The sequence below is a fragment of the Carcharhinus amblyrhynchos genome, chromosome 9, assembly GCF_965287045.1.
Source record: "Carcharhinus amblyrhynchos chromosome 9, sCarAmb.v2.hapA, whole genome shotgun sequence".
Taxonomy (NCBI): Eukaryota; Metazoa; Chordata; class Chondrichthyes; order Carcharhiniformes; family Carcharhinidae; genus Carcharhinus; species Carcharhinus amblyrhynchos.
In genome coordinates, this window is record NC_137332.1 from 2,227,396 (window position 1) to 2,249,586 (window position 22,191).

The following is a 22,191-nucleotide window of genomic DNA, read 5'->3' on the forward strand; positions in this document are numbered from 1 at the left end:
TCATCCTGCTGGCCAGTGATTTTTTTTTGTGACCCCTTTGAGCCCACCTTATGTCTTGCTTAAATTTATTTCTACTTTTCTTGTATTTCACACTTGCTTCATAAGTTCCCAGCCTCCTTTTTCTCCTTATCGTTATCCAAGTTTCCCAAATTTGTTATCCAAGGTTCCCAATCTTTCCGTATTTATCCTTCATCCTGACAGGAACGTGCCAGTCCTGAATCCCTATCAACTTACACTTGAAAGCTTCCCACATGCCAGATGTTGATTTGCCCTCAAACAACTGCCCCCAATCTACATTCTTCAGATCCTGTCTATTTTTGTTATAGTTTGCCTTCCCCCAGTTTAGTACCTTAACTTGAGGACTATACTTATCTTTATCCATCAGTACCTTAAAGCTTACTGAATTGTGGTCACTGTTCCCGAACTGCTCCCCTCCTGAACAATCGACCACCTAGCCAGGCTTATTCCCCAATACCAGGTCCGGTATGGTCCCTAGTTGGACCATCTTCATACTGTTTCAGGAAGCCCTCCTGAATGTTCCTTACAAACCCCATCCACGCCCCTATCACTAAATAAGTCCCAGTCAATAAACAGGAAATTAAAATCTCCCACATAACAACCTGTTACTTTTACACCTTGTCAAAATCTGCTACATATCTGTTCCTCTATCTTCCGCTAGCTGTTGGGTGGCCTACAGTAAACCGCCAACATTGTGACTATACTCTGCCTATTCCTGAACTCGACTCATGTTGCCTCGATGTATGAACCTTCTCAGGTGTACTCCCACAGTAACAGCTGTGATATTGTCCTTAACTAGTTGCTGAACTCCCACATCCCTTTTACATCCCCCTCTATCTCACCTGAAACATCTGTATCCTGGAATGTTAAGCTGCCAATCCTGTCCTTCCCTTAACCAAGTCTCTGTAATGGCAACAACATTGTAGTTCCAAGTACTAATCCAAGCTCTAAGTTCATCTGCCTTACTTGTTACACTTCTCACATTGAAACAAATGCACTTCAGTCCACCTGACCCTCTTTGATTAGCAACCACACCCTGCCTGCTCTTCCTCTGAGTTTTACTGGCCCTACTCTCTGGCTCCCCTTTAGTTAATTCACCTGTGCTTTAGTTCCCACTCCCCTGCCAAACTAGCTTATATTCTCCCGTATGACACTAACAAACCTCCTGGCCAGAATATTTATGCCCTTCTAATTTGAATGTAACCCATCCTTCTTATACAGTTCCACCTGCCCTGGAAGAGAGCCCAATGGTCCAGGTATCTGAAATCCTCAGTCCTACACCAGCTGTTTAGCCATGTGTTGAGCTGCATTATTCTTAGCCTCAGTGGCATGTGGCACAGGGAGTAACCCTGAGATTACAATCCTAGGGGTCCTGCTTTTTAACTTTCTACTTAACTTCCTAAACTGCTGCTACAGGACGCTCTACCTACCTATGTCATTAGTACCAATATGTACCATGACCTCTGGCTGTTCACCCTCTCCCTTCAGAATGTTTTCTGCCCCTTCAGTGACATCCTGGAGCCTGGTATCAGGGAGGCAACTTACCATCCTGGGGTCTTTCACATCCACAGAAGCATCTATCTACACCCCCAACTATAGGGTCCCTATAACTATTGCTCTAGAGCTCTTTGTCCCTCCCTGCTTAACAACAGAGCCAGCCGTGGTGCCACTGCTTTGGCTGCTGCTATTGTTATCCCCGATAGGCCTTTCTTCCAACAGTACCCAAAACGTTATACTTGTTAGAGAGGGGGATGGCCACAGGGGATTCCTGCACTGACTGCCTGCCCCTTCTAGCGATCAGCACCCATCTATCTGCCTGCACCTTGGGTGTGACCAATTCTCTAAAGTTCCTATCTGTGACACTTTCTGCCAACTTCATGTTCCTAAATGCATCCAACTGCTTTCCAAACCTACCCATGCGGTCTATAAGGAGCTGTAGTTAGGTTCATTTCCTGAAGATGTAACCATCCGAGACACTGGAAGCGTCATGGATCTCCCAATCTCACAAGTGCAGCACTTGACCTCACTGACTGACATTTCTAGCACCAATTAAATTAGTTAAGACAATTTTAAAAACTCTCAGTTTGTAAGGTCCAAGAGGGGCAACACTAAAAGTAATAGACCAAGGCTTGGCAAAATTAGGATACAAGGATTAAGAAATTGTGGAACTGTATATATTCTGCAGAACCAAGAATCATCATTGCTGAGGAGAAAAACATGCTTACAGCTGAGGCTAATGAACAAGGTTGATGGAATTGCTGATGAGTAGTCTGGTGAGGAATTCAGGAATGAGTTTCCATCCTTATTTTCAGGTTTAAGAAAGCTGAAATAAATATCAAGTAACCCTAAGGGCAGATGCTAATCCAAGATGTATCATCACAGTGAGGAAGGTCCTAATCCATACTCAAAGTCAAGAACAAGAACAAAGGACAAAGAAAATTACAGTACAGGAATAGGCCTTTTGGCCCTCCAAGTCTGCACCGGCCATGATGTCCGTCTGAACTAAAACCCCATACCCCTCCAGGGACCATATCCCTCTGTTCCCATCTATTTATGTATTTGTCCAGCCACCCCTTAAAAGTCACTATTGTATCTGCTTCGACTACCTCGCCCGGCAGCACCCACCACCCTCTGTGTAAAAACCTTGCCTCGTACATCTTCTGTCTGTGTGGGTTTCCTCCCACGGTCCAAAGATGTGCAGGTTAGGTTGATTGGCCATGCTAAAATTGCCCCTTAGTGTCCTGAGATGTGTAGGTTCGAGGGATTAGCGGGTAAATATGTAGGGATATGGGGGTGGGGCCTGGGTGGGATTGTGGTCGGTGCAGACTCGATGGGCCAAAATAGCCTGTTCCTGCACTGTAGGATTCTATGATTCTATGACTCTATGATCTCCTTTAAACCTTGCCCCTCGCATCTCAAACCTATGCCACCTAGTAATTGACTCTTCCACCCTGGGAAAAAGCTTCCGACTATCCACTCTGTCCATGCCTCTCATAAACTTGTAGACTTCTATCAGGTCGCCCCTCAACCTCCATCATTCCAGTGAGAACAAACGAAGTTTCTCCAATCTCTCCTCATAGCTAATGCCCTCCATATCAGGCAACATCCCGGTAAATCTTTTCTGTATCCTCTACTAAAGATTGTACATACATTACAACAAGGAATCATCCGTCCAGAAACTATCCTCACAAAGTGGTGTTCTGAAATGGTCATAGTAACAAAGCCAAATGGCTTGTTAGAATCAATGTGGACTTGACTCAGTTAAACAACTTAATGGAGCCTCAGTGGATGAAAGTCGCATTAAATTCACAAACTTAGAGACTATCAGCAGCTTTTGACAATTGTCTCTGAACAAAGAATCTAGACTGCTAACTATTTTAATCATCTCATTTAGTTGTTATTGTTTTAAGAAGGTCCTATTTGGAATTGCTGCTGCACCTGATATAAGGATAATGTTTCCGACCGTGGGTGGCATGGTAGGTATAATATGCCACAAGGATTACATTCTGGTACACAGTTCATCAAAGGAAGGACATGACTGTTGAGTGACAGCTGTCCTCAAAGTGTGACAAGAAGCAGGTTTGACATTAAGTGACAAATGTAAACTTGCAAAACCTCTGCTAAATTTCTAATAGCATATTGTGCAAGTTTCAGAATTATGGCTGACCCAAAACAAACCAAGTCATTACGGTGTTCCCATTGCTAGGAAACATTGCAGAATTACAAAGATTCCTTGGAATGGTCAATCAAGTTGACAGGTTTCTACCACAAGCCATTACAACTGCTGATGAGGCACAGTCAATTGTGGTGCTAGATTTACCCATTGTACATAGTGCAGAAGCTGAAACTGACATGGTCCAAAAGTTCTCAGGGTGAGACTCGTGAATAACTGTTAGAATCCACCACTTTCTTTATATTCCTTCAAATTTTACAACACCTTACTAACTTACATAGTGACAGGTCAAGCTGATTATACACAAAAAATGCCAGTCCTGAATAAAATGTCACCACGAATTGTGCAATCATGTGTCCTGTGACTGCATATTGGGGCTTGATTTCTTGAGACCTCTTCATTGTCAGATTTCTGGAGTAGGTGCTTCAGACTGGCTTAATGTGAACTGAGGAGAAATTTCTGGCAACTTGCGTGGCTTCGGGGCATTTTGCTCAGTTGCCACTGGACCAGTGGTTTCAGCGGTGCGCCGCCGTGCCTTCTGGGATGCCATCCTGGCTCTGGCATGCAACAATCTGTTCCGAGATGCCTCTGAGAGAATAGTATTGGCAGCTTTCCTGGCAGCAGTGTTCTCCGCTTGTATGGTTAATTGCCTTGATGTGGGAGAAAAATGAAATTGCACTAGAGTCAAATGCAGCACTCATATGAATGGAGGTCAACTTTCTCACAACATTTACTTTGCACCTTAACACTGCTGTATGAAAATAATCACTGCTGCTTGCTTAGAATTGCCTCACTATTTCTAATTGTTGCTATTTAGATTTATTGGTGACATACTTCTGACCTCGACTTGTAGTTCCTCCACAGGTGGAAACCATTCCTCAATGTAACCACATCCTGTTAGAATGTTAAAGATTGAAGCGCTTTAGCAGGACAGGTCTCAGCTGTTTCTAACCTGATATTAAAGGCCCCAGATTTTTAACTGTTTACTGAGTACTGCAAAGAGCATCCACATAAATTCCTAACGTAGAGGCCAGAGCAAGAGACCATGCTCCAAATGTGATAGAAACATAAACACTGCTCTGTAATCTACATGCAGAATGAATCAGTGTACAGTGAATCTATATAAAGAATGGAATAGTGCGCATTGAATCTATATGGAGAATGGAATAGTGCGTGAATCTATATGGAGAATGGAACAGTGCGCAGTGAGCCTATATGGAAAATGGAATAGTGCGCAGTGAATCTATATGGAGAATGGAACAGTGCACAGTGAACCTATATGGAAAATGGAATAGTGCGCAGTGAATCTATATGGAGAATGGAATAGTGCGCAGTGAATCTATATGAAGAATGAAACAGTGCGCAGTGAACCTATATAGAACATAGAACATTACAGCGCAGAACAGGCCCTTCGGCCCACGATGTTGCGCCGACCAGTTAAAAAACAATGACCCTCTAACCTAAACCAAACCCTTACCATCCATAAACCTATCCACGGATCTCTTAAACGCCCCCAAACTAGGCGCATTTACAACTGCAGCAGGCAGGGCATTCCAATCCCTCACCACCCTCTGGGTAAAGAACCTACCCCTGACATCCGTCCTATAACTACCACCCCTTAATTTAAAGCTATGCCCCCTCGTGCTAGCTTTCTCCATCCGAGGAAAAAGGCTATCACTATCCACCCTATCTAAACCTCTAATCATCTTATATGTTTCAATAAGGTCCCTTCGTAGCCGCCTTCTTTCTAATGAAAACAACCTCAAATCCCTCAGTCTCTCCTCATAGGACCTCCCCTCCATACCAGGCAACATCCTGGCAAACCTCCTCTGCACCCTCTCCATATATGGAGAATGGAACAGTGCACAGTGAATCTATATGGAGAATGGAACAGTGCACAGTGAATCTATATGGAGAATGGAACAGAGCGCAGTGAATCTATATGGTGAATGGACAATGCACAGTGATTTCATATGGAGAATGGAACATTGAATCCATATTGTGAAAGGCCCTTTGTAATCCTTGGTCATCTTTCCTGCAGAAGCCAGCAACTTGACACATCAAGAGCTGACTGAGATGGCGCAAGTGCTTTGGTTCTCTTTGATGAGAACATTGCTGACAATTGGAAACATTTCAAAAAGGAAGGGTGTGTTTACTACTATGCCAGTCTCTTCAAATTAGGTGTCATTGCTCCCGCGCACAGAGTGGGTTGCTGCGATGGTAGTTGCAGTAAAGATAAATAGCACAGTCAGGATCTGCATCGACCCAGGTTATAGTCAGCTTGTGGTGGACGTGCCCAATGCTATGGTTCTCGGCTTCCTAGAAATAAAGTGTGAATTTTGGCAAATCCTGCTGGATGAAGAATTTCCAATGTGGACTATGTTTGTGTCTCTCCTGGTCAGATACAGGTTCCTCCACATGCCCTATGATACCTCTACTGGTAGTGAGGTCTTCCAATGGCCTATGGAACAGTTCTTTTCAGGACAACCTTGTGAAACCCTGGTCAATGACAGCTTGGTGTGGGATCGCACTATGCAAGAACATGCTGCACATCTACCCTTACTGCTTGACAGAATCAGGAGCTGTCAGCTGAAGCTGAACCCTGTTATATGCAGATTCAAGGTTAGCCAAGTCCTCTACATGAGCCACCTGCTCACTGCCGTTGGTTTGAAGCCAAACACAGATAAGACAACTTATGACAAATGTCCACTCCTGAGGATAAGCCTGTCCTGCAGTGATTCCTCAGCATGACAAATTATCTATTAAAGTTCATTCCTTTTACAGTGAGGGAACTGGACACCCTCTATCTACCTATCCACCAGAACGTAGAATAGTGTGTGCAGGAGCACCACAATGCTACATTCAATAAACTCCAGGATCTGTTGTCAGTCCCTCCAGTGTTACAATACTTCAATGTCTGAGCTCTTGTACTCTTATCAGCAGATGTTTCTCAGCACTGACTCAGAGCAGTGTGTATCCAGATTGGCAGATCAGCGATGTCTGCATTAAGAACTCTCACTGACATGGAAACTTACTATGTCCAGATCGAGAAGGAAATCCCTGCCCTAATCTTCACATGTCAGAAATTCCAAGATTTCATCTATGGCTGTCCTGCCAACGTTGAAATTGATCACCAACCATTCATCACCATCCTCAAAACCCCTCCACACTGCATCAGCACACTTGCAGTGAATGATGCTCAAGTTCCAATATTACACCCTCAGTGTGATCCACAGCCTCACTGTGATCTATCCCTTACCAATACCCTCTCCATGGCTTATCTACCCTTTGCTGCACATGCAGTTCGTGAGGAGGACATTGAAATTATGATAATTCAAGTACTATTGTCCCACAGAATTAGGGAACTCCAAGCTGTCCTACAGGCAAATCATACATGCAAGCAGCTCCATGACATCATCATGAAAGGATGATCTGTAAAGTCGAAAGAGTTTCCCCAAGAGTTCCACACTTTTTGCACCATGAGTTAACAATGCAAGATGGACTAATACTGCATGGCCGGAGGTTCATCATCACCAGCTCTCTGTAGTTGTACTACAACCAGCAACTTCACCAAGGACACTGGGATAGAAGCAACGAAGTGTAGGGCAAAGGGTTAACATGTTCTGGTCCTCACTGTACAGTGACACGGAGAGTGAAGTGTCCAGATGTGCACCATGCAACACACTCAAGTCTCATCAAACTAAAGAACCACTGCACCTCCATGAGGTCTCAGACCTTTTACGGTCACTCACCATGGCAGATATATTTGAGTGGAATAGGAGACAACAGTTGGTCCTTGTTGGTTCATTCTCAGGTTGGTATGACATTGATTACTTACCCAACATGATGAGTACTACAGTAATTGGAAAGCTGAAGAGATACTTTGCTGTACATGGCATTCCATAAAGGCCAATGACAGTCAACACCCGGCAGTTTGTCTCCAGGGAGTTAAGGACTTTGCACACACTTGGGACTGTGAATACACTACAAGCTGCCCCCTTTATTCACAATTGAATGATTTGGTGGTGTGCAGCACTGCCTTGAAAAATGCCTCCATGCCTTCTACACTGCAGTAATAATTTGCATAATCTGCCAAGAGATGGTCTGACCTTGCCAGCTCAGAGAATATTCTCCAGACACACCAGAACCATGATCTTTGTCACCAAGGCCCTGTGGAAACGAACATGACGGAAGCCCTCATGAAACGCCAGCAAAAAGGGAAAAGATACTCTGGGGGTGAGCTTATCTGCCCATCCCGTCAGTTGATCGGCATGCTGAGCCGATAGGATCGTGCATCTCTCGCAATCTTGCTGGCCCTATTTTGCAGCTTTGTCCGTGCTCACTTGAATTTGCCTCCTTGCCGGTCTAAGTCCTCACCGGCGAGGATCATGTATATTACCCACCAACTGGGATTTGACGTGATGGCCTCGTCAGTGGGAAGAGGTCATTGAAGCCCCCGGGTGTTTAAGGGCAGGGCCAGGCAGTGCCCCTTGACTGCATATTCTGCATCTCTGTAGCAGGGCCAGACACTCAGAATGTGAATCTGAATTATGACAAAATGGCAGAGGTTCAGAGTCATGACCCCAACCCAAAAGGTACATGGTTGCCTCAGAAGGTGCTTTGCATATCAGGAATGACATCATCTATTACAAGTAGTCACACCAGCACTGCCAACTGGCACAGAGGTTGGCACACCAAGTCCATAATCCGCATCTCCTGCACCAGTGTCACTGGAGCCCCTCCTGTTAGCAATGCAACCACTGTGCACACTCCAGGCACAGCTAATATCATCCACCATGTAACAGTAACCTGGGTGCATCCCAAGGACAAAGTCTTGGAAGTCCAAACACAAAGGGCTATTTACTGGCTTTGGTGTATGTATGTGCCGGTTTTTAAAAGGGCAGAGGAGGGACATGCTAGGATTTTGCTCTTTGTGCCTAAATTCATGCTTTGTGCAATTTAAATATTCAATATTCTGTTCTGCATTCAACATTGTTCTTTGCAAGTATGAATTGTCCTAACTACAACAGGGAAGATGTAGAGTGTGTTTCCATGACCTGTACACAGGAAGTGACATGTTGGTAGTGGGAGTTCTCATCAGTGTGGCAGGACGTGTAAGAGCGGCTGAAGATCTTCTAGTAGACCATTTAAATTGTAGTTATTTGTCATAATTTTACACAACCCAGCAAGTTTACACTAATCATTTGAACATTTCGACATTGAGCATATACTTTTTTTTGGATTTGAAAGCAAACGGAAAAGACTTGACAATTTGTGTCAAGAAGACTACTATTCAAGAGACTTCACTGAATTTGAAAGATGATAGCTGTGAACTCACTTGTGCGTCATGAAATCTGTTATTTCTTTCTTTAGTTGCTTTGCCTTTATTCTGATGATCTGCGCTGAGTCAAATTTCTCTTGTCGGATATTTTCGTTCTTTTCCCTGATCTGACGCTTCAGCGAGGCCTCTGACAGCATGGTGTAGCTGCAGCTAAATTTCTTGACTAACTGATGCTCTGATTCTCGGCGACTTTTCTCTGTGAGGAACAGATAGTTACTGTGGCGAACTAACGTCAGTGACTCTGCTTCATCCAGTTTCCGTTGCTGCAGGATCTGCTCCCCATGGATCTTGTCTTCTTTATACTTTAGGAAAGGATCGTAACTTTTCTTGAGGGCCTGTCTGCGAAGGTTGATCCTGGATTGGTCTTCAGCTGCTTTCAGCTTGCGGATCCGCTCTGCAAGCAGCTGCTGCTTCACGGCTTTCTCCCTGTCTCCATAGGCTTTCTGAATCGCCACAAACGGTGCCAGGCTTACGCTGCCGTAGGATTTTGTGTACAGTCTCACGTCCAAACTTACTGGCGGCTGGTAGATAAACTTGGGTTGTGGTTTGTTCTGGAGCATCTCGTGGATCTGCTGGATGCCTTGACGGACATCCGCCCCAGATGCCAGACGAGAAAGCATAATTTCATATGCAAGATCCCGTTGTTGAACAATTCGAAACAACTGCAAAATATTATGGATATCTTTGTCAGAACCTTCTTCCTCATCCTCCTCTTCTTCATCCTCATCTGTCAATGATTCCAGTTCAAATATATCTGCAAAACAGTAACCACTAGAAATAAAGCATGCCTTTTCTCAGGACACTGATAGATGCCAATAATGGTAAAATGTAGAAATAACAGCAATATAGCTAACATATACTGGGACTGGCTCAGTGGGTAGCTCTCCTGCCTCTGAGCTGATAGGTCCTGAATTCACATTTCACTCCAGCCCTATTGGCTGCAAAAGAGCCCAACCACTGGTGCAGGCAAACCAGCATGCATTGTTGCCAGTACCCAACTGTGATAAATGGGGAGGTTTAGCAGCTGGAATGGCAACTGGCTAGAAAGCCACCCACCAAATCCAAAAAGGAAAGATCACAGAGTCACAGAATACCACAGTGCAGAAGAGGCCCTTTGGCCCATTTTTTCTGCACCGACACATTAAAGGCCCTGACCTGCCCCCTAATCCCACTTGCCAGCGCTTGTCCCACAGCCTTGAATATTATGATGTGCCAAGTGCTCATCCAGGTACTTTTTAAAGGATGTGAGGCATCCAGCCTCCACCATTCTCCCAGGCAGTGCCTTCCAGACCATCACAATCCTCTGGGTAAAAATGTTTTTCCTCAAAACCCATCTCTCACTTTTAACATCTCCCCCCATAACTGACCCTTCAACTAAGAGGAACAGCTGCTCCCTATCCATCCTGTCCATGCGCCTCATAATCTTCAACACCCCAAGTCACCCCTCAGTCTTCTCAAGCCTATCCAACCTCTCTTCATGACTTAAATGTTTCATCCCAGGCAGCATCCTGGTGAATCTCCTCTGCACCTCCTCCTGTGCAATCACATCCTTCCAATAATATGGTGACCAGAACTGCACACAGTGCTCCAGCTGTGGCCTCACCAAAGTTCTATACAACTCCAACATCACTTCCCTGCTTTTGTAATCTATACCCCAATTGATAAATGCGAATGTGCCACATGCCTTTTTTTAACCACCCTATTAACCTGCCTTTCCGCCTTCAGCGATCTACAGACACGCCAAGGTCCTTGTGTTCTTCAGAATACAGTAAAAAGTCTCACACCAGGTTGCCAGCAGTATGCTGGAGAAAGCCACTGTTGGGAGCAGTGGCATCAATACCACTTTTCCTGCCTGTCACAACACTCGGGGGGGGGCAGGGGGGGGAAGCAGTTTCAGTCCAGTTTTCAGCAGATGGGAAGGTGGTGGGGGCAGACAATCCAACAAGAATCCCGAGACAGCTTCTACACCATAAGGATTGCCCGTTCTGACTGCCCACCCCCAATGAGCTGGGCACATTCAGAACCAGCCCTGCCAATGTGACATTGTCACACCCACCGCCAGGATATTGTTTAACCCTTGGTCAAAAAGTATGTTGGGGGGGGGGGGAGCAGGAAACAGAAGAAAAGCTGGCAGTGGCTACACAACCCTTTTTCCTGCCTGAGTTGACATTTAATCGAAAAGAGAAAATTCCATCCTTGGTCACAGTTTGCTACCACAGAGACTATTAGAGGTACAGAGTGATGGCAGCAGGGAAGAAGGTCCTGAGACCCATTGATTTCATGCCATCTTTCTGCAGAGCAATCCAGTCAGATAAATTTACTGACAAATTTACTGGAGTTCTATGAGGATGTGTCTAGGGCAGTGGATAGAGGAGAGCCGGTGGATGTGGTCTTTCTGGATTTTCAGAAGGCGTTTGACAAGGTACCTCACAAGAGGTTATTGCAGAAGGTCAGGGGACATGGAGTTGGGGGTAGGGTGTTAGCGTGGATAGAGGATTGGTTGTCAAATAGGAGGCAGAGAGTGGGGGTCAATGGGTGCTATTCGGATTGGCGGTTGGTGACTAGTGGGGTGCCCCAGGGGTCGGTGCTGGGGCCTCAGCTATTTACCATTTATATAGATGATCTGGAGGAGGGAACCGAGTGCAGGGTGTCGAAATTTGCTGATGACACCAAGATTGGGGGAAAGGCAAATTGTGCGGAGGGTGTGGAGAGTCTGCAGAAGGATCTAGATAGGCTGGGCGAATGGGCCAGGAAATGGCAAATGGAATTTAATGTTGGCAAGTGTGAGGTGGTCCACTTTGGTAGGAAGAATGGTAGGAAGGACTATTACTTACGTGGCGAAAAACTGCAGCAGGCGACAGTGCAGAGGGACCTCGGGGTCCTTGTGCATGAGTCGCAAAAACCCAGCTTGCAGGTGCAGCAGGTGGTCAGGAAGGCGAATGGGATGCTGGCCTTCATAGCGAGGGGGATTGAATATAAAAGTAGGGAGGTCTTGCTGCAGCTGTATAGGGCATTGGTGAGGCCGCAGCTGGAGTACTGTGTGCAGTTTTGGGCGCCGCACCTGCGCAAGGATATTTTGGCCCTGGAGGGAGTGCAGAGGAGGTTTACTAGGCTGATACCAGAGTTGAGGGGATTGAGCTATGAGGAGAGGCTGAATAAACTAGGCTTGTACTCGTTAGAGTTTAGAAGAATGAGGGGAGATCTCATTGAGACGTATAAGATGATGAATGGGATGGATAGGATAGAGGTGGAGAGACTCTTCCCGCTCAAAAAAGACAGTAGGACTAGGGGGCACAGCCTCAAGATAAAGGGGAGGCGGTTTAGAACGGAGTTGAGGAGGAACTTCTTCACTCAAAGGGTGGTGAATCTCTGGAATTCTCTGCCCGTTGAAGTGGTGGAGGCTGCCTCGCTAAATATTTTTAAGAAGCGGGTTGATGGGTTCTTGATAAGAGAAGGGATTAAGGGTTATGGGGAGAGGGCGGGAAAGTGGAACTGAGCCACAACAGATCAGCCATGATCTTATTGAATGGCGGGGCAGGCTCGAAGGGCTAGATGGCCTACTCCTGCTCCTATTTCTTATGTTCTTATACTTTTCCCTGCTCAATCTCTGTATTCCCACAAATTTATTTCCACCAGGTGCCTATTCTACTTTAAATCATTGATTGTCTTCCCTCCACAACCCTCATCAGCAGTGAGTGCATTACCAATTGCTATGTAAAGAAGTTCTTCCTAACATATCCCCCTGCAGCAGCTGCGATTGTTCACTGGAGTGGGCGGAATGAAGGAGCACTGAGTAAGGTAAGCGATTACCTTGAAAAACATTTTCGCAGGCTTATTAACATTACAGCTTTAAAACTACAAAGAAAGTGGGTCGCGGGGATTTGTGGGAAGGGTTTTTTTTAAACCACGCTAGGTTTAAAAGGAGGCCTGCTGTAGACAGCTGGCAGTGTCGGAGCGGGCAGCGGAGTGAGGGGGAAGCTGAGTGAGGGGGAAGCTGAGTGAGAGGGAAGCTGAGTGAGAGGGAAGCTGAGTGAGAGGGAAGCTGAGTGAGAGGGAAGCTGAGTGAGAGGGAAGCTGAGTGAGAGGGAAGCTGAGTGAGAGGGAAGCTGAGTGAGAGGGAAGCTGAGTGAGAGGGAAGCTGAGTGAGAGGGAAGCTGAGTGAGAGGGAAGCTGAGTGAGAGGGAAGCTGAGTGAGAGGGAAGCTGAGTGAGAGGGAAGCTGAGTGAGAGGGAAGCTGAGTGAGAGGGAAGCTGAGTGAGAGGGAAGCTGAGTGAGAGGGAAGCTGAGTGAGAGGGAAGCTGAGTGAGAGGGAAGCTGAGTGAGAGGGAAGCTGAGTGAGAGGGAAGCTGAGTGAGAGGGAAGCTGAGTGAGAGGGAAGCTGAGTGAGCTGCAAGGGCTTGGCAGAAAAGGGCCAGGTAGGTTTGACTTGTAAACTGTGTTTAGAAATTACTAAGGGGCAATAATGGAGGGGCATGTGATGTGCTGTTTCTGTATGATGTGGGAGCTGGTGGACCCCAGGGTCCTTCCCAGTGACCATGTCTGCAGTAAGTGCTGGTTGCTGGAGGAGCTCCAGCTCAAAGTAGATGAGCTGGCCTCTGAGCTTCAGACACTGAGGCTCATCAGGGGGTGGGAGGGTGCCACTGATAATGGGGTGCAAGAGACATCCACACCCCCGGACTGGCTCACTCTAAGGGTCAGGAACAAGAGGGGGCTGCTGAGGGGAGGAAGGACGGTGGGACGGGGAGGAAGGAGGGTGGGACGGGGAGGAAGGAGGGTGGGACCCAAATGCCTCAGCCTCTTAATCTGCATAACAGGTTTGAGGTTCTTGCTTCCAGTGTGGACAAGAATGAGGACTGTGAGGTTGATGAGCAAACTGCACACGGTACAGTGATGCAGACACAGGACATAGACAAAGAGAAGGTAAAAAGGAATGTAGTGGTAATTGGGGATAGTGTGGTTAAGGATATAGACACTGTCTTTTGTCACAATGAAAAAGAGCGCAGAAGGGTGTGTTGTCTGCCTGGTTCTCGGGTCCAGGATGTCGCATCTAGGCTGCAGAGGAACTTGGAATGGAAGGGTGAGAATCTGGTCGTTGTGGTGCATGCCAGTGCCAACGACATAGGCAAAATGGGAACTGAGGATCTGGAGAGGGAGTATGAAAAGATGGGAATGGAATTAAAAAGCAGAACCGACAAGGTGGTTATCTCTGGATTACTACCTGAACCGCGTGCAGATGGGCGTAGGGTAGATAGGATTAAAGAGGTGAATGGGTGGCTCAGGGATTGGTGTGGGAGGAATGGTTTTGAATTTATGGGGCATTGGCACCAGTATTGGGGCAGGTGGGACCTGTTCAGGTGGGATGGTGTTGGTCTGAACCATGCTGGGACCAGAGTCCTGGCAAATCATATAACTAGGACTGTAGATAGGGCTTTAAACTAATTGGGGGGGGGGAGGGTGCGAGAGTAGGTGAAATTACAGGGTCTAAAGTAAAGGAGAGGGTACAGGTACGGGAAGAGGTCAAGGATGTCCCAATAATAAAGGGAGTAGGGGGCATGAGTAAGGTTGGTAGCGTTCCTTCAAATAGGGTCCAGGTGAAGGCTGGGATGAAGACACTTTATCTGAGTGCACAAAGCATTCAGAACGAAGTGAATGAGCTGGTGGCGCAGATCAGCACAAATAGATATGATCTGGTGGCTATTACAGAGACGTGGTTGCAAGGTGACAGGGACTGGGAACTGAATGTCCAGGGGTATCAAGTGTTTAGGAAGGGTAGACGGGAGGAAAAAGCAGGGCGGGGGGGGGTAGCTCTGCTGATTAAGGATAGTATCAGGGTGGTAGTAAGGGAAGATATAGGCGCCAAAGAGCAGAACATGGAATCATTGTGGATGGAGATTAGGAACAGCAAGGGGAGGAAGACGCTGGTGGGTGTCGTCTATAGGCCCCCAAATAATGACCTGGAGGTGGGGCAGGCTATAAAAGCACAAATAAATGATGCATGCAGGAATGGTACGGCGATAATTATGGGGGATTTCAATCTACATACCGATTGGTCGACCCATGTTGGACGCGGTGGGCTTGAGGAAGAGTTCTTGGAATGCTGCCGGGATAGTTTCCTTGAACAGTGTGTGCTGGAGCCAACGAGGGAGCGAGCTATCTTAGATCTGGTATTATGTAATGAGGCAGGTAGAATTAGGGACCTTGTTGTGAGGGATCCTCTTGGGAAGAGTGATCATTGTATGGAGTTTCTGATGCAGATGGAGGAGGAGAAAGTAGGATCCCGGACCTGTGTCCTTTGTTTGAACAGAGGGGAGTACAATAGGATGAGAGAGGAATTGGCGAATGTAGATTGGGGGCGCAGATTGGTCGGTAGGTCTGCTGAGGAACAGTGGAGGATCTTTAAGGAGATCTTTCTTGGTGCTCAGCAGAAATTTATTCCGATGGTAAAGAAGGATCATAGGAGAAGAGATAATCAGCCGTGGATAAAGGAGAGTATTAAATTAAAAGCTGATGCGTTTAGAGTGGCTTAAAGTAGTGGGCGAGAAGAGGATTGGGAGAGGTTTAAATATCAACAAAGAATGATGAAGAAGTTGATAAAGAAAGGAAGGATAGACTATGAATCTAGGCTAGCGCTAAATATAAAAAAGGATAGTAAGAGTTTTTATAAATATATAAAAAGGAGGCTGGCTAGGGTGAATGTTGGACCCTTAGAGGATGAGAGGGGGGATTTAGTGGTGGGGGATGAGGAAATGGCTGAGGCCTTGAATAACTTTTTTGCTTCGGTCTTCATGGAGGAGGACGCGAATAGTTTGCCGGGTGTTAACAATGGAAAGATGGTAGGAGTGGAGGGCCTGAATTAGATCATTGTTACTAGAGAGGTAGTGCTCGACAGACTAGAGGGACTGATGGTGGACAAGTCCCCAGGACCGGATGGAATGCATCCAAGGGTTCTGAAGGAAATGGCGGAGGTGATAGTGGATGCCTTAGTGATTATTTTCCAAACCTCGCTGGATTCCGGGGAAGTGCTGGAAGATTGGAAAACGGCTAATGTTACGCCGCTGTTTAAAAAGGGTAGCAGGCAAAAGGCAGGGAATTATAGGCCGGTTAGTTTAACGTCTGTTGTAGGAAAAATGCTTGAATCCGTCATCAAAGAGGAAATAGTGAGGCATCTTGAGAAGAAGTTTGATAGAGCAGACACAGCACGGATTCGTTAAGGGGAAGTCGTGTCTGACGAATTTATTGGAATTCTATGAGGATGTGTCTAGTGCGGTGGATAGAGGGGAACCGGTGGATGTGGTGTTTCTCGATTTTCAGAAGGCGTTTGATAAGGTGCCACACAAAAGGTTGTTACAGAAGGTTAGGGGACATGGAGTTGGGGGTAAGGTGTTAGCGTGGATAGGGGATTGGCTGTCAAATAGGAGGCAGAGAGTGGGTGTCAATGGGTGCTATTCGGATTGGCGGTTGGTAACTAGTGGAGTGCCCCAGGGATCGGTGCTGGGGCCTCAGCTATTTACCATTTATATAGATGATCTGGAGGAGGGAGCCGAGTGTAAGGTGTCGAAATTTGCTGATGACACAAAGATAAGTGGAACAGCAAATTGTGCGGAGAGTGTAGAAAGTCTGCAGAGAGATCTCGATAGGCTGAGCGAGTGGGCGAGGACCTGGCAAATGGAATACAATGATGGCAAGTGTGAGGTTATCTACTTTGGTAGGAATAATAGTAGGAAGGACTACTACTTACAGGGCGAAAAGCTGCAGCATGCTACGGTACAGAGGGACCTGGGAATCCTTGTGCATGAGTCGCAAAAACCCAGCCTACAGGTGCAGCAGGTGGTCAGGAAGGCAAATGGGATGCTGGCCTTCATAGCAAGGGGGATTGAATATAAAAGTAGGGAGGTCTTGCTGCAACTGTACAGGGCACTGGTGAGGCCGCAGCTGGAGTACTGTGTGCAGTTTTGGTTGCCGCACTTGCGCAAGGATATTTTGGCCTTGGAGGGAGTGCAGAGGAGGTTCACTAGGCTGATACCGGAGTTGAGGGGGTTGAGCTATGAGGAGAGGCTGAATAGACTGGGCTTGTACTCGGAGTTTAGAAGGATGAGGGGGGATCTTATTGAGACGTATATGATGAAAGGGATGGATAGGGTAGAGGTGGAGAGGTTCTTCCTGCTCAGAAAGGACAGCAGGACTAGAGGGCACAGCCTCAAGGGGGGGGCAGTTTAGAACAGAGTTGAGGAGGAACTTCTTCACTCAAAGGGTGGTGAATCTCTGGAATTCTCTGCCTGTTGAAGTGGTGGAGGCTACCTCGCTAAATATATTTAAGACGCGGGTAGATAGGTTTTTGGTAGGCAAGGGGATTAAGGGTTATGGGGAGAAAGCGGGAATGTGGAACTGAGCCACTTCAGATCAGCCATGATCTTATTGAATGGCGGGGCAGGCTCGAAGGGCTAGATGGCCTACTCCTGCTCCTGTTTCTTATGTTCTTATGAAAACCCCTGAATCTATGTTCCACCTGCTTCTGCCAATGGGAACAACACTTCACCATCAACCCCATATAAACATGTGATTCTGTAAACTGCTAGGGGATAGAAATAGAGACAACATGCTGCACAAAACAGTAGGATCTCCCTGGAACTTCCACTGGAGTCTCCCTGAAACTAGCCATGCGATCCACTCCCCCCCCCCCCCCCCCCCACCCCGCCACCCCCCATCTCAAGTCTCCCTGGATCTCCCATCCTGAGTGTCCTTGAAACACTCAGCTGGAAAACATGGATGAACAGGGATATCCACTGCTTACTGAAGTCTACATCTGAGGCATTCAAGTCCGGTGACCCTGACCTTTAAAAGGAAGCCAGATGTGATCAACGACGATCTATCAAAGATCCCAAAAGACAGTACCAGACCAAGTTACAGTCCCAGGCTAGTCACATAGACCCCGCTGACTATGGTAAAGTCTGCAAGACATAACAGCCTACAAGATGAAGACATGTAAAATTGCTGGCTGCAATGCATCCCTCCCTGATGAGCTGAATGCATTCTACGCCCATTTTGAGCAAGAGGTCAACGAGGGTATACCCTCCACCCTGGAAGCCTCGGATGAACATGTATCCCAAATCATCATTGCAAATGTCAGAGCAGCCTTCTCGAAGTCAATCCACAGAAAGCAACTAACCTGGATGGGGTACCCACATGAGCACTCAGATCTTGTGTGGATCAGCTGGCGGGGTAATTCGCAGACATCTTCCACCTCTCTTTACAACAATCTGAGGTCCCTATCTGCTTCAAGAAGATGACCATGATCCCAGTAACAGAAAAGCCAAGCAGCGTACCTTAACGACTATCAGCTGTTGGCTCTGACATCCATCATTACGAATTGCTTCTAAAGGTTAGTCATGGCATGAATCAACTCTGGCCTCCCGGATTGCTTGGATCCACCAGTTTGCCTACCACCACAACAAGTCCACAGCAGAAGCCATCTCCCTGGTCCTGCACTCAACCCTGGAACACCTAGATAACAAAAGATACCTATGTCAGACTCTTATTTATCGACTACAGCTCAAACTTCAACATATATTATTCCTACAAAACTCATCTCCAAACTCTGGCCTGGACCTCGGCTCCTCCCTCTGTGACTGGATCCTAACTCACAGTCTGCAATTAGTAAGGATAGGCAACAACACCTCTACGATCATCCCAGTGCCCCACAAGGCTGTGTCCTCAGCCCCTTAATATACTCCTAATACACCTATGACTGTGTGGCCAAATTCCCCTCCAACTCCATTTTCAAGTTTGCTGATGACACCACCATGGTAGGCCACATGTCAAACAATGATGAGACAGAGATCATGAATCTGGTGAACTGGTGTGATGACAATAATTTCCCCCTCAATGTCAACAAAACGAAGGAGATAGTCATCAATTTCAGGAAGCGTAGTGGAGTACATGCCCCTGTCTACATCAATGGGGATGAAGTAGAAATAGTCGAGAGCTTCAAGTTTTTAGGAGTCCACATCACCAATGCCTGTCCTGGACCCCCATGCCAACAATATAGTTAAGAAAGCTCACCGTAATGCCTCTCCTTTCTCAGAAGACTAAGAAAATTCAGCATGTCAGCTACGATTCTCACCAATCTTTACAGCTGCACCATAGAAAGCATTCTTTCTGGTTGTATCACAGCTTGGTATGGCTCTTACTCTGCCCAAGACCTCAAGGAACTACAAAGATCATGAATGCAGTTAAATCCATCATGCAAACCAGCCTCCCATCCATTGACTCTGTCTACACTCTCCACTGCCTCAGAAAAGCAGCCAGCATAATTAAGGACCCCATGTACCCAGGACATTCTCTCTTCCACCTTCCCCTGTCAGGAAAAAGATAGAAAAGTCTTAGGTCACATCCCAATTGACTCAAGAACAGCTTCTTCACTACTGCCATCAGACTTTTAAATGGACCAACCTCACATTACGTTGATCTTTCTCTACACCTAGCTATAATTCAAACACTCCATTCTGCATTCTTTCCTTTACTTCTCTATGAACAGTATGCTTTGTCTGTATAGTGTGCAAGAAACAATACTTTTCACTGTACGTTAATACATGTAACAATAATAAATCAAGTCAAAACAAATCAAATCAAAACTCCCAACCCAAGTGTCCCCATAATAAACTAGGCTGAATAAACTAGGCTTGTACTCGTTAGAGTTTAGCAGAATGAGGGGAGATCTCATTGAGACATATAAGATGATGAATGGGATGGATAGGATAGAGGTGGAGAGGCTCTTCCCGCTCAGAAAGGACAGTAGGACTCGAGGGCACAGCCTCAAGATAAAGGGGGTCAGTTTAGAACGGAGTTGAGGAGGAACTTCTTCACTCAAAGGGTGGTGAATCTCTGGAATTCTCTGCCCGTTGAAGTGGTGGAGGCTGCCTCGCTAAATATATTTAAGACGCGGGTTGATAGGTTTTTGATAGGCAAGGGGATTAAGGGTTATGGGGAGAGGGCGGGAAAGTGGAACTGAGCCACGACAGATCAGCCATGATCTTACTGAATGGCGGGGCAGGCTCGAAGGGCTAGATGGCCTACTCCTGCTCCTATTTCTTATGTTCTTATGTTCTTATAACTCGCACCCCACCCCGACTCTCCCTGAAACTCCCACCTTTAGTCTCCCTGGAACCCCCGCCCCTGAATCTCCCCGAAACTCTGTTACTCTGTACAGTTCTGGTTACCCTATGATAGAAAAGATATTATTAAACTAGAAAGGGTGCAAAAAAGATTCACTAAGATGCTATCGGAGCTTGATGGATTGAGTTATAAGGAGAGGCTGGATAGACTGGGACTTTTTCCTCTGGAGCACAGGAGGCTGAGGGGTGATCTTACAGAGGTCTATAAAATAATGAGGGGCACAGATCAGTTAGATAGTTAATATCTTTTCCCAAAGGTAAGAGAGTCTATAACTAGAGGGCATATGTTTAAGGTGAGCGGGAGAGATACAAAGGGGGCAATTATTCACAACGAGGGTGGTGAGTGTTTGGAATGAGCTGCCAGAGGCAGTAGTAGAAGCAGGTATAAATTTGTCTTTTAAAAAGCGACAGTTACATGGGTAAGATGGGTATAGAGGGATATGGGCCAAACGTGGGTAATTGGAACTAGCTTAGTGGTTAATAAAAAAAGGGCGGCATGGACAAGTTGGGTCAGAGAACCTGTTTCCATGCTGTAAACCTCTATGACGCTATGACTCTAACAGCCTCTCTAGAACATCCGTTCCAAATCTCATTGGAAATCCTGACCCTAGACTCCCTCCTGAAAATCATTCCGCGTCTCCTCTGAACTCACTATCCAACTCTTGCTGAATATAGCGCCAATTTTTTTCTGTACCCAAGTTTCCACTTCCTCTTCACAACTTACTCTTCTACTTGCCTTGTTACCTGTAAATTTGACTGCCACACATGGGTGGCACAGTAGTCAGCATTGCTGACTCACAGCACCAGGGACCCGGGTTCAATTCTCGGGTCACTGTCTGTGTGGTTTGAATGTTCTCCCATGTCCATGTGGGTTTCTTCCGAGTGCTCCAGTTTCCTCCCACAGTCAGAAAGACGTGCTGATTAGGTGTATTGGTCATGCTAAATTCTCCCTCAGTGTACCCGAACAGGTGCCAGAGTGTGACGACTAAGAGATTTTAGAACATAGAACACTACAGCACAAATAGGCCCTTCGGCCCACGAGTTGCACCGATCACATCAACACCTACCAATCTATAGACCTATCTATAACCCCCAATCCCATTAAATTCCATATACTCATCCAGAAGTCTTTTAAAAGACCCCAGCGAGTTCGCCTGCACCACCACTGACGGCAGCCGATTCCATTCACTCACCACCCTCTGAGTGAAAAACTTACCCCTAACATCACTTCTGTACTTGCCTCCCCGCACCTTCGATCTGTGTCCTCTCGTAGCGACCATTTCAACCCGGGGAAATAGCCTCTGAGAATCCACCCTATCTATTCCACTCAACATTTTATAAACTTCTATCAGGTCGCCTCTCAACCTTCGTCTCTCCAGGGAAAAGAGTCCCAGCTCCCTCAACCTAACTTCATAAGGCATGCCTCCCAGTCCAGGCAACATCCTTGTAAATCTCCTCTGTACCCTTTCAATAGCTTCTACGTCCTTCCTATAGTGAGGCAACCAGAACTGCGCACAGTACTCCAAATGAGGCCTGACAAGGGTCTTACAGTCAATTTTCACAGTAACTTCATTGCATTGTTAATGTAAGCCTACTTGTGACTAAGAAATGAACTTTAACTTTAACTTGTTATCTTCATCCAGGTTATTAGTATATAGTAAATATTTGAGGTCTGAGCACAGATTTCATAGCACTCCATTAGTTACAGCTTGAAAACTTGACAAAAAGTTACTTATCCCTCTCTATTCTCAGTTTCTTCATAGCTAACCAATCCTCCATCTATGCCATAACTGAGTACTGAGAGGAGATATATCCGAGGGTTTGGCCACTGAGTCTATACGGGTAGAACTGAGAAATAAGAAGAGGGAGATCACTTTGATAGGTTTGTACTATAGGCTCCCAAATAGTCACTGGGAAATTGAGGAGCAAATATGTAAGGAGATTACAGATAGCTCCAAGAAAAGTAGGGTGGTAATAGTAGAGGATTT

At 46.3% G+C, this 22,191-nt stretch overlaps 1 protein-coding gene across 1 annotated transcript in view; it reads right to left on the reverse strand.

Annotated features, from left to right (window-relative positions):
- Positions 1 to 3,800: 3,800 nt before the first annotated feature.
- Positions 3,801 to 22,191, reverse strand: part of LOC145348244 (leucine-rich repeat and IQ domain-containing protein 3-like) — a 77,098-nt gene continuing 58,707 nt past the window's right edge. The window contains exons 7-8 of the mRNA XM_080196445.1: positions 9,030 to 9,786; positions 3,801 to 4,341 (exon numbers count right to left, since the gene is read on the reverse strand). Coding sequence (XP_080052571.1) covers positions 4,095 to 4,341; positions 9,030 to 9,786 — 1,004 coding nt within the window. The 3' untranslated portion in view covers positions 3,801 to 4,094. The remainder of the gene's footprint in view (positions 4,342 to 9,029; positions 9,787 to 22,191) is intronic.